Source organism: Acinonyx jubatus, chromosome D3, assembly GCF_027475565.1.
Source record: "Acinonyx jubatus isolate Ajub_Pintada_27869175 chromosome D3, VMU_Ajub_asm_v1.0, whole genome shotgun sequence".
Taxonomy (NCBI): domain Eukaryota; kingdom Metazoa; phylum Chordata; class Mammalia; order Carnivora; family Felidae; genus Acinonyx; species Acinonyx jubatus.
The window spans coordinates 52260225-52272500 of record NC_069392.1 but is presented as its reverse complement, the minus strand read 5'-3'; the positions used below and the strand labels follow the sequence as shown (position 1 = coordinate 52272500).

Below are 12276 nucleotides of genomic sequence, written 5' to 3'. Positions count from 1 at the left end.
ATACAATAAATCATCTAATTTTTTAAAAAAATTATGACACATTTAGAAGGTAGAAAGTAACCACATGTTTTGCTTTAGGGATGCATTTTTACATTATGTAACTTCCCTTGTGCACCCTGTTAAAAGCGATCAACTAAGACCAGAATCTACTCAACCTGGCTCTACTTAATAATTAAGCTCCCTCACTTTTAAAAAAGACTGTACCTCATGTGGATACAAGAAATCTATTATAATAAGCAACTTAGTATAAGTTGAGAAATACACTCTCCATCTGTTGAACCATTTTTACTTCTCTAAGCAGGTACAGTTATCCCTTAAATCTAGACAGTTTTCATATAAGTCATCATCTGGACAATCTGGGAGTCTGCTCTTCTTCTATTAATTATCTCTCTAGTATAGGATGTGAATAGTAAATTCACCTTTTATCACTTCCACAAACCAAAGTTCACCTAGATTACAAAAACAACAGAACCTGCTCTATAACCATCCAGTATGATACAACAGCTGGTCTCAAAACTCAAGTCTAGATCGAAAAAGTTAATTTAACTTGAATATTTAAGCAGTATTTTCTTAAGCTTAAAGAATTTCACTTACCACAAATTCTCCATAATCAAACTGATGTCTCTGATTTAGATGACTAACGAAATTTCTAGTAATCTGGCTAGGATCTCCCCAAGGAAGAGACACACAAATAGGACACGTCTATAAGAAACAGAATGTTTTAAATAAAAAATAATGAAAATAACCAAACATACAAATTATTGAAAGTATTAAAATAACACAGGCTTATGTTACCGAAAACATTTATATGAAAACCATTTCTAAGATCCAAATTTTGGGAAAAGATCACTTCTGGACCAAATTACCTCAGATAAATTATAGTAATATAATTCAACACAATAAAAAGATCTTATACATTTTATTAGTTTAAACTCTGATTACACAACTGTTTGAATTGAAACAACACACCCAATCATAATTGCTAATTAATAACAATCATAGTTGCTATCATTAACAAGTACGTAATCTCATTTGAGCCACAAAGAACTATAATTATTATGACTTTTTTATAAGTAAAATGAAAGTGAAGTAAACTTTAAATTGTATCCTTAAGGTTTTAATGAGGACATACTAAAAAGTGAATGTATGATATACTGAAATGAAATAAGAAGAAACTTTTGGTAATTGGACTCTAGTCAAAGTCTGTGCTGTGTTAAATACAACGCAGAAACAAAAATCTGCTAGTGTGATATAAAACAAATGAAATCTCTTAAATGTGAGATTTCTCCTGGAGATATCTTTGGCAATTGTATGTTTATTTAACAGTAACTGACCCTCTCCTAATGAGCAAAGTAGGTGGTATCTCCCTTAGTGCTATGTGAGAGTTTAAGGGCGGCCTCAACAGTTACTGAGGTGTATTCTTTCTCACTTTTTTCTAGTACATCCACTAAAACTGCTTAGAAATATCTATAATCCTTAATTTATAAAATTTTCCTTCTACTCTTATTTCTGAAGAAAATATTTATGTATCAAAATGTACAGCTGAAAAGGAAGTATCTCTTCCAGTTCAGTTCAGTTTCTCCTGTTCCATCCACAGGTGAAATCACTTACCTATGTAACTCATGTTCCAAAAGAGGACTTGTAGGACCATTACCACAATCTTGGAATCCCGCACTCCACTCTGTCTCCCTCATTCATCAAAAAGGTCTCACCCCTTTCTTACACAGCCTCAAAATGGCATCAAAAAGATATGTATGCATCAAAAAGAAAGTACAATTCTTTTCCTTCCTTACTTTATGCATTCATACACTAGATTCTGCAAGGATACAATTAAAAATACCTACTGACTTTATACTTATTTATAAGCGTTTTCACCTGCAGCAGATCCACCAGATCAGACCCAGTCGTTTGCATTCTCTAGACTAAGAAACCGAGAAGCCCCAATAAAGTTTGGGTCTGCCACTCCTCAAATGAATCCCCAGCTCACCTTTCATTATTTCACTCTCCTCCGGGCTATTCTCCTACATTACCCTTACAATAAGCATCTCCCTTTTTATAAGTGAGTTACTGGAATTTTAAATATCTCGTTTTGCTTCACAGTCATCAATTTTTTGTTGACCTAAACCTACCTTAATGATAATGCCCCATCCAAATTTAAATCAACTCCTTTCCCTTGTACACATGAAATGAAATAAATGAAACAGTGTATTTAAAAATGCAGAAGAACATCTTAAACATATGTACTTACCACAGGAACTATCTGAAATAAGTGATTACTGTTACAGTGATCCAGTAAACGCTGCCTGGTAAAATTGGATTCTTGACACAAGGGACACTTAAAGGTAGGATGCCCAGAAGAGCTATAAAACAATTTTAAATGAATTGTACTTAATTTGAAATTGTAACATAAAAATTATGCTTTCCTATTCTGACCAATTACTGTAAGTTTCTTTTTTAAAAAGTTATACTTATTAGACTATTTAAAATTTTGAAAAAACTATCTTCAATAAATCATCTACAACAGATGTTCCCAAACAATCTCAGTTTACGTACCCTTAAAATGTCTCAGTACATTTTTTTCATGGTGCCTCAAGGCCTAAAACAAAACAAATCTAGCTGTCCCACTTATGAAGCAGTTAGGTCCAAACAACTTAAATTTAATCATTTGTGTAAGGCCAACAGATGTCACTATAACTCCCCTGAAAGTTGTACATATCCTGTGGTGTCCCAGTTTGGACACCCCCGTTATCTAAGAACTCAAAACTTTTAAAAGACTCCCATCAAGATCATATCTTTAGCTTATCCCAGTCTCTAGCAATCAAACATACAAAACTCATAAGAAAAGTGAAAAACAAAAGAATCAATCATCAGAATGATCAACATTTCAAAACATTTTGAGGATCACACATCAATGATGTTTAATACCTCAGAATTTCAACAAGAGACAGTTCAATATTGACAACTCTACCTAAATTATGCATGGAAGAAACCTGACCACAGTGAAAAAGGAGAGCTAAAAAGGAGAGCTATTCTAATTTAATGTGATCTGTAAAAGCATCTGCAGCATTTATTTCTAAATTCCCAACTTCTAGCATTGTCTGATGAATTCACTAAGAAAGTTTAATTTAAAAAATCTATTTTTATAAAGTGATAGATGTAATTTACTAAAGTAGCAGAATTTTCAAAAGCTTACCTTGTATTCTCTTGATAAGTTTCTGTGTTATCAGACGTAGATGTTTCACTCCTATTACTTAAGAAACATAGAGGGGGAATAGTTAATACTTCAAGTAATAAAGCACATTACACATTCATTAACTTGAATTGCTAATGAAAATGACTAGTCTGAATTTGTTTTAAAGCCTGAACTTTAAATAGTTCTGAACTATGAAACAATTATGGCATCATTTACTTTTTAAATAAGTTTGAGTAAGACGACTGTTTATTAAGTCCTTATGTCCTTTAAAATTAATTTATGCAATTGCAAATAAATAATATAGAATTTTTCAGGATTATCTTAAATCCATAGCATGATAATATTTCCCCAGGTCCTTCAGACTTTCACAGTAAGAGACTCTTCTACCTAATCTACTAAGTTACTGAATGCTGGGGCTGAGGCAAGAATTTGTGAACTTTTTGACTTGTAACTAGGATACGGTTTAAAGCTATGGCCTCCAACGTGGAGTAGGTGTAAGAAAATATTTTTGAAAATATTTAAGAAAATCATTATGTTCATATTTTCCAAAAAGGAACTAGGCTTTCCAACATTTAATATACAGAACCATTTGACATCCTCACTTGGACCCTGGGCCAGAGCCAAATGTCATATGCAGCATTAGAGAAATCCAGAGGAAAGAGTGGGTATATTCTAAATGGGAACTGTCACTTAGGCATTACAGAACTTCATCAGTGTGGTCAATTTTATAGAAACAAGGCCTTTCAATAGCAGAAACATTAAAACAGAAATGAAAAAAGAAGTGGGCAAGAAAACTGTACCCTATAGAGATTTTCTCTTATATCTCAACACCAGAGTTAAAAGAGTTGTTAAACTTAGAAAACTGGTTATTCATATTTTTACAAAAACAAAAACAAAAAACAAGCAGTACCACTATACCATCTCAATAACAGATGTAATTTTCTTTTTGATTTTTTAAAATTTGTTTTTCATAATAAAGCTATATACAAGAAAGTTGTATATATACTGTAGACACCCTTCCAATGACAGCTCCTTCTATGAAGATAAACCATGTTAGCTCTCCACACAGATCTTATGCTGAGCGAGCAAGCAAGCTTCCCAGTTTCTACACCCAAAGACTATTAAACCACTATTTTCTGCACCTTACCAGCAGATCTCATCTGTCTCTTCAGGTAAAGGTGGTATTTTAACAATGTGGAGACTAAACACCTTTTTAAAATAACTCAGTCAGAGACTGCATTTATTAAAGAGATGTTATGATTTTGTCACCAAAAACAGTATGTATCACTTATTTTAAAAAATCTCCTATCAATGTTTTTAAACTTTGTAACAGATTTTTCTAATTGCTTTAAAAATCTTCCAAATAAGGGCACCTAGCTGGCTCAGTCAGTACAGCATGCATCTTGATCTCAGGGTTATGAGTTCAAGCCCCACAGTGGGCACTGAGTTTATTTTTTTAAAAATTTAAAAATTAAAAAGTAAACAAAATCTTCCAAATAAAGGGGCTCCTGCATGGCTCAGTCAGGTGTGCATCTGACTTCAGCTCACATCATGATTTCACGGTTCATGAGTTCAAACTCCACATGGGGCTCGCTGCTGTCAACCTGTCAGCACAGAGCCCACTTCGGATCCTCTGTTTCCCTCCTCTTTCTGCCCCTCCCCAACTTGGGATCTCTCTCACATAAAATTAAAAAATAAAATAAGAACATTAAAAATATCTTCCAAATCAACACAATCACTGGGTTTTGAAGGTGCCCTTTAGAAACATTTTAACAGGGGCGCCTGGGTGGCTCAGTCAGTTAAGTGTCCAACTCTTGGTTTCAGCTCAGGTCACGATCTCACAGTTTTGTGAGTTCAAGCCCTGTCTCGGGTTCTGTGCTGGCAGCACAGAGCCTGCTTGGGATCCTCTTTCTCTCCTCTCTCTTCCCCTCCCCTACTCGTGTTGTCTCTATTTCTTTCGAAATAAATAAACAAACTTAAAAAAATAAAAACATTGTTACAACTTCTGATTGCTTTGTAATAACTATAACATCATTAAGGAAGATGAAAATTTCAACAAAAGCTCTTTTGACATTTAGTGAGTGAAACTGAAAATTTTAGTAATCTCAACCTATGACATACTCCTTCCATTCATTCAGATCTGTATCTTTTTTGTATGGTAGGTATATTTTTCAGCTATGACAGTCATCAAAATCAAGTATCAACGTAAAGTGAACATAGTTCCAAATCTCTGATTATGTCACAGTGTTTAAGATTAAAAAAAATTTTAGGAAGTACAGTCAACAACACTGGTTTTAGTGAAAGTATTAATAAAACTTTAAGAATAAAATATTTTATACCATTAAATAAAGCAAAACTTATTTTAAAGTAACGATTTCGTCTTTATCTCACTTAAATTTTGCATGCTTTATAACATAAAGTATCAGTACTGTAAAAATACATGCGTAGTTTTTAAATAAACATACACACAGTAGGAATGCATGCCTGATTTTTTTCACTGATGAGATATGAAATCACAAAAGTGATTTAAAACATTTTAATATCAAATTTAACGCTCTTTTAAAATGCTTTCTCTCTCTTCCATTGCCCACATAGTTCTGTTTTCCATTACAACTCTCATTATCATCATTCCAGCCCTTTCTAGTCATTTGTATCATGTCTATTACTGGTAGCCTACTCATTTACTCCAGAAATACATCAATGGGTTCAATAACAGAAAATCTATCACTGACAGCATATTAACAATTAAAATTAAAAAAGATAATTTCATTTGATGCAGAAAAATATCATCCAATAAAATTCAATCTCCATAATGTAAACAAAAACAAAAAAAAAAACCCTCTGATCATTCACAAAGCTTTTAAAAGTACAAACGCCTAAGGGAAACTGGGTGGCTCAATCAGTTAAGCATCCAACTCCTGATTTCGGCTCAGTTCATGATTTCATGGTTCGTGGGTTGGAACCCCACGCAGGCCTCGGCCCTGGCAGCCTGGAGCCTACTTGGGATTCCTCTCTCTCTCCCTCTTTCCCCTCATACTCTCTCTGTCCTTTCCCCTGCTTGCACTCTCTCTCTCAAAATAAATAAACATTAAAAAATAAATACAAATGCCTAGACTCTAGATATCACAGTATCTTGGAATGGAACCAGATATATATATATATATTTTTTTTTAATTCCATTAATGATTCTGATTTGAATAGAACCATTTAAGGAGGAAATCTTAAGTTGAGAGTGATAGCATCATGACACAGATAAAGAATAACTATGTTAGGTTAAAAATAAAACATTGTAAACATAATAGAAAATTCTAGATGCATTCCCACTTAAAATGAAGAACAAGAAAAAGGTGCCTCCTATTTAATACCAGATAGAGATCTTAGTTAATGCAATAAATTATGACATGAAGCACTAAGAGACAAAACTGTATAAAAAACAAAATAATTTTCCATTTAATAAATCTAAAAACATCTACCATTAATTGGAACTCTTAGAACTAATAAATCAACAGTTGCAAAATACAACCTTAATGTATAAATCTGTACTAATCCTAATCACTAGGAATAACCACTTAGATTATGAAACAGGAAACAAATCCATTTGTATATTAATAAAACCTATACACTTTTCGGAAAAGATACAATAAAACATTTACACATGCTCTAAACGGATTTCTTTTAGCATATTTTTTAAATGTTTGTTTATTTTTGAGAGAGCGCATACACAATGCGGGGAGGTGCAGAAAGAGAGACACAATGTGCAGCAGGCTCCAGGCTTAGAGCTGTGGGCTCAAAGCCCAACCCAGGGCTCGAACCCAAGAACTGTGAGATCATGACCTGAGCCAAAGTCGGACGCACAACCAACTGAGCCACTCAGGCGCCCCTCTTCCAGCATATTTTTTTAAAAATGGGAGAGAGAGGTGGGAAAAATCAGTACCATATGATGTCAATTCTCTCCAAATTAATGTATTTTCAATAAATTCAACCTCTATATCGCCTCTGATCAAAATCTCTACAGAGATTTTCAGGAGACTCAAAATTCATATGGAATAGCAAAGGATCAGTAACAGCAGAGAGTGTTTTGTAAGTAAAACAAGGTGGGAAATTTTCTTTATCTGACATTAAGACTCACTGTTAAAGTCATAGTGATTAAGATAGCCTGATACTAGACAATAAACAAATAGACCAATAGAACAGAATACAGAGATGTGTAGGACTGAAATGGCATTGTAAATTAGTGAGAAAAAAATGGACCCAATGAATGGTACTGGGACAAATGACTAATCACGTGAGGAAAAATTTTCCTGTCACATTATACATCCAAAATAAATGTGAAAAGCAAAACTTTAAAATGTTAAAGAAAAAAATATCTTATAACCTGATGTAGGAAAAGATTTCTCAAGCATGACACAAAAAGCAAAAATCATGAAGAAAATAATTATATTTCTATATATACATAGAGAAATATAATATATATTTTAGTATGTCAAAAGACACCATAACAAGACTAGCCAAAAACTGAACAAATGCATTTGCAATCAGGAAACAAAAGCAAAAACAGACAAGCAGGACTGTCTCAAATTAAAAAGCTTCTGCACAGCAAAGGAAACAAGAAGTGAAAACATGACCTACAGAATGGAAGAAAATATTTGTAAACCATGCACCTGATAAACAGTGAATTTACAAAATATATAAGAAACTCCTACAACTCAACAGCAGACACTACCAACCCAATTACAAAATGGGCTAAAAACTTGAATAAATAATTCTCCAAAGATAATCTACAAATGGCCAACAGGTATAATGTTCAAGGTCACTAATCATCAGGGAAATGCAAATCAAAACCACAATGAGCTATCACTTCATACCTGTTATGCTAGCTATTATCAAAAGAACAAAAGACAAGTGTTAGTGAGAGTGTGGAGAAACTGGAACCCTTGTATATTGTAGGTGGGAATGCAAAAATGGTGCAGCCACTATAGAAAACAGTACGGAGGTTCCCCCACAAAAAAAACAAGCAAAACTACCATATGATTCAGCAATCTCACCTGTGGGTCTTTATCCAAAACAACTGAAATCAGGACAGTAAAGAAATATTAGCATTCCCATGTTCACTGTAGTGCTATTCATAATAGCCAAAAGGCAGAAACAATCTTGTGAATGCATAAAGAAACAAAGATGTGAATGGATAAAGAAAATGTGGTATATACATACAATGGATTATTCACCCTTAAAAGGAAATCCTGCAAGTGAATGAATCCTGCAGATGACAACATGAATGTACCTCATGTTATGCTAAGTTAAATAAGGCCAGTCACAGTACAATTTCAGTTGCATGATTTCAGTTACATGAAGTTAAGTAGACTAGCCAAACTCATAAAAGCAAAGAATAGAATGGTGGTTGCCAGAGGCTACAAGAGGATGAAATAGGGAGTTACTAATCAACATGTATAAAACATAAGTTACGCAAGGCAGGTTCTAGAGATTTGGGGTACAACGTTGTGCCTACAGATAACAATACTATTTTATACACTTAAAAATCAGTTAAGAGGATAGCTAGCTAGCTCATATTAAGTTTGTTTTCCAAATTTTAAAAAAAGGTAAGGGGGTGCCTGACTGGTTCAGTAAGAAGAGCGTGCGATTACTGATCTCAGGGTTGTGAGTTTGAGCCCCATGTTGGGAGTAGAGATTACTTAAATAAAACTTTTTTTAAAAAGGAAAAAAAAGAATTAAAATTATGTATAACTATGCTATTTAATGCTAAATTAAACTGTGATAGTCCTTAAAGCAAAGTTTTCAAAATACTACAGTATTCCATTTCTAGTCTTTTAAAAATATAAAGAAAAACCTCAAGTTCTATGTTTATGTGTTTTACAAAATGGCAAAAAAATATTTAGTTCTGAGTAAAAAATATATATATATATAAATATTTGTAATGCATGTAATAAAGGATTATCATCCATATTATATAAAGGCTTATGAATAATGAAAACCCATTTTATATAATACTTGTACCAGATTCCTTAATAAAGATTTAGCCACTAAAAATGTTCAACATCTTGGAGAAAAGATGACAATGTAAGATTGCCTTCAACTTTAATTCAGTCTTTGTGAAGAGCTATATTTGGACTAAACTGTATGAATCCACTGATACCTACTTATTAATGTTTACAAGGAGTCAAAATTAGTAGGAAAAGCCTACAAACAGACCAAACAATTTCCAAGGAAGATAAAATGTGTCTGGTATCTTAATGATTACATTCATCTTCCTTCCCACTCCTCCTCATCCTCACTTCTAGAGGCTAAAGAAAACAGAAAGCATGCAGTCTTATACATTAAAACGAGAATTTTATTGTTGTGAGCTACAAATGGACTTAACTAGCACTGCTACATATTTATTATGATGAACTACCCCATACTAATGCAATAATTTTGTTAAACATCCTCCAATATTTATTACTCCATAGTACATAGTTCTACCCTGAATGATTTGACTGAAACTCGTGGGCTAGTTTATTTTGAATTACTCAACTGGAAGTTATACTACTACATACACAGAAAAGGGGACTGTGTCTGTTTTGCTCATCCCTGTACATTCTATAACATGTAGAGTGTGCCCAGTAGTTCAGAAAGTATAATAAATCTATGTTGAACTAATAAAATGATCTATGGATTTATTTTGAAATTTTGTTACTACTGAGATATGTACATGCAAACACCACTTTAAGAATTTCCAGTCAAGGGGCACCTGGGTGGCTCAGTCAGTTAAGCATCCGACTTCAGCTCAGGTCATGATCTCACGGTCTATGAGTTCGAGCCCCACATCGGGCTCTGTGCTGTCAGTTCAGAGCCTGGAGCTTGCATCGGATTCTATGTCTCCCTCTCTCTCTGCCCCTCCCCCACTCGCACTCTGTCTTTCAAAAAATGAATAAATGCAAAAACAAAAATATTAAAATTTAAAAAAAAAATTTCCACAGTCATGGAGTCAGAGTTTAAATCATCCATTTGTACTTATGAAGGAATACTGTGAACTGTACCCTGAGAAAACATATGTGCTCTACTCTTAGGGAGTCCCTTGACTTTGCCATGGAGAAGTCTTTATTAATAAAGTAATGAATTTTCAGGGTGCCTGGTGGCCCAGTCGGTTAAATATCTGACTCTTTTTTTTTTTTTAATGTTTACTTATTTATTTTGAGAGAGAGAGAGAGAGAGAGAGAGAGAGAGCATGCACACACACACACGTGGGGGAAGGGCAGAGAGAGAGAGGGAGAGAGAGAATTCCAAGCAGGCACCAAGCTATCAGCACAGAGCCAGATGTAGAGCTCAAACTCACAAACCATGAGATCATGGCCTGAGCCAAAATCAAGAGTAGGATGCTTAACCAAGTGAGTCACCCAGGCACCCCACACATCCGACTCTTGATTTTGGCTCAGGTCATGATGTCATGGTTTGTGAGATGGAGCCCTGCATTGAGCTCTGTGCTGAGCTCAGAGCCTGCTTGGGATTCTCTCTCTCTTTCTGTGTCCCTCCCTGCTCTCTCCCAAAGGTGCATTTTCTCTCTCTCAAATAAACTTAAAAAAAAAAAAGGCAATGAATTTTCATAAAATGCCACCAAATCCTCAGCTATTAATTACATGGCTCTGCTCTTTATCAGCAATATAAAATGTATCCTCTCTCCAGTTACTTGACAGAGAGTAAGACCTTAAATTCTCCAAACTGAGATGTTTATTAAAAACTTAGCAGCTAGCAAATAATCTTCATGGAGAACTGCATGAATATATAGATCCTGTCCATTCGACCACCACCCCTAGATTAAGCCAGAATATCAGAAATTCAGAGAAAAGCCCCTGGAAGGAAAGTTTTAATACACTGCAATAAGGCATTATCATATGCTACAATGAAGGTCTTTAAATTAGAGTCCTATGTAACGTGTTTTGTATTTACCACAGGAAAGATGATATTTAACTGCATAGTTTCTTCTTTTGAGGATGCTATGGGCAAAATCATTTCAGTATCACTTTTTTAGTATCAGAAATAGCTGTGTTTCTTATTAGAAACTACTTTGTTTACAATATCATTGATAATGTCAATAACTTAATGGATGTTTTCTTCTTTGTCCTAGCTACTTGGAAGCTGAGAAATATAGTGTATAGGATATTACAATATATTTGGCTACTAACTGAAATCCTTATATACTGGGTATCTTTTGCCCCTCCAGATCTTCTCTCCATTGTGCACCATGCTTTGTGTACTGAGAGACTAACCTGCATCAACAGGCTCCCCTCTCTGCTTCCCAGTTGGGTTCAGCCCAGCAGGCAACTGGGAAGGTAAAACAGGAGAGCTAGGACACTTATTTCCCAGACTCCTTCCCAGCAAAACTGCCTCAGCTGGCTGCATCCTCACTAACTGTCCTCTCCATATAGCTTTATAGCTTTCTGTCTCCGAGTTCTGGTATTTACTTCCTCCCCTCCCCTGAGCCAGAGTATATCACTCACCACTCCTTGTGATTTAGCTGCTCACCCAACACCCTACTCTTTGAAAACAGTCCCTTTACTAAATTCTCCTCAAACTACCTAATTTGAACATACTGTTTCTTTCCTCCCAAGACCTTTACTATATCCTGGCATCATATCTTCTATTCCCTGCCATTAAAAACAAACAAAAAACCCCCCAAAACAAAAAAAAACCTTCTTTTCCTTCCATCACCACTTTCCTTACTAACAATCCATACACAAACCCAATTTTTCCATTGCAATTAGAATTTGCACAGGATATAAAAATGAATAATACCAAGAAGCCCATTCTAGATTTTAAAAAGACAGACTAAACAAATAAATAAAGTGTTAGAGGGTCTAGTTGGAGAACAAAGAAAGGAAGAAATTCTAGAGGTCAGAAAGATTCTACAGATCTAACACTTGGTCTAAATCTTCAAAGAGAAGAAAAAGTCCATTGACTGGCAAAGTGTGAGTTGGAGTGGTGGGAAAAGGGACTACTGGTAAAACTATGTAGATGAGGGAATAATGAGGGTGATATTTAAAAACTAACATTTACCGTACTATTCGATATGCTTTGCCTTTATTGACCTA

General features: G+C 34.5%; 1 protein-coding gene across 5 annotated transcripts in view; it reads right to left on the bottom strand.

The window, feature by feature from the left end:
- The window catches only part of RNF138 (ring finger protein 138), a 30021-nt gene that overhangs the window by 1406 nt on the left and 16339 nt on the right, over positions 1-12276 (bottom strand). For 4 of the 5 annotated variants that reach the window (XM_027068709.2, XM_027068710.2, XM_053206536.1 and 1 more), the window contains 3 exons: positions 3194-3250; positions 2249-2360; positions 595-702 (listed from right to left, as the gene is read on the bottom strand). In XM_027068709.2, coding sequence (XP_026924510.1) covers positions 595-702; positions 2249-2360; positions 3194-3250 — 277 coding nt within the window. The remainder of the gene's footprint in view (positions 1-594; positions 703-2248; positions 2361-3193; positions 3251-12276) is intronic. The other variant, XM_027068713.2, reaches the window with a different exon arrangement.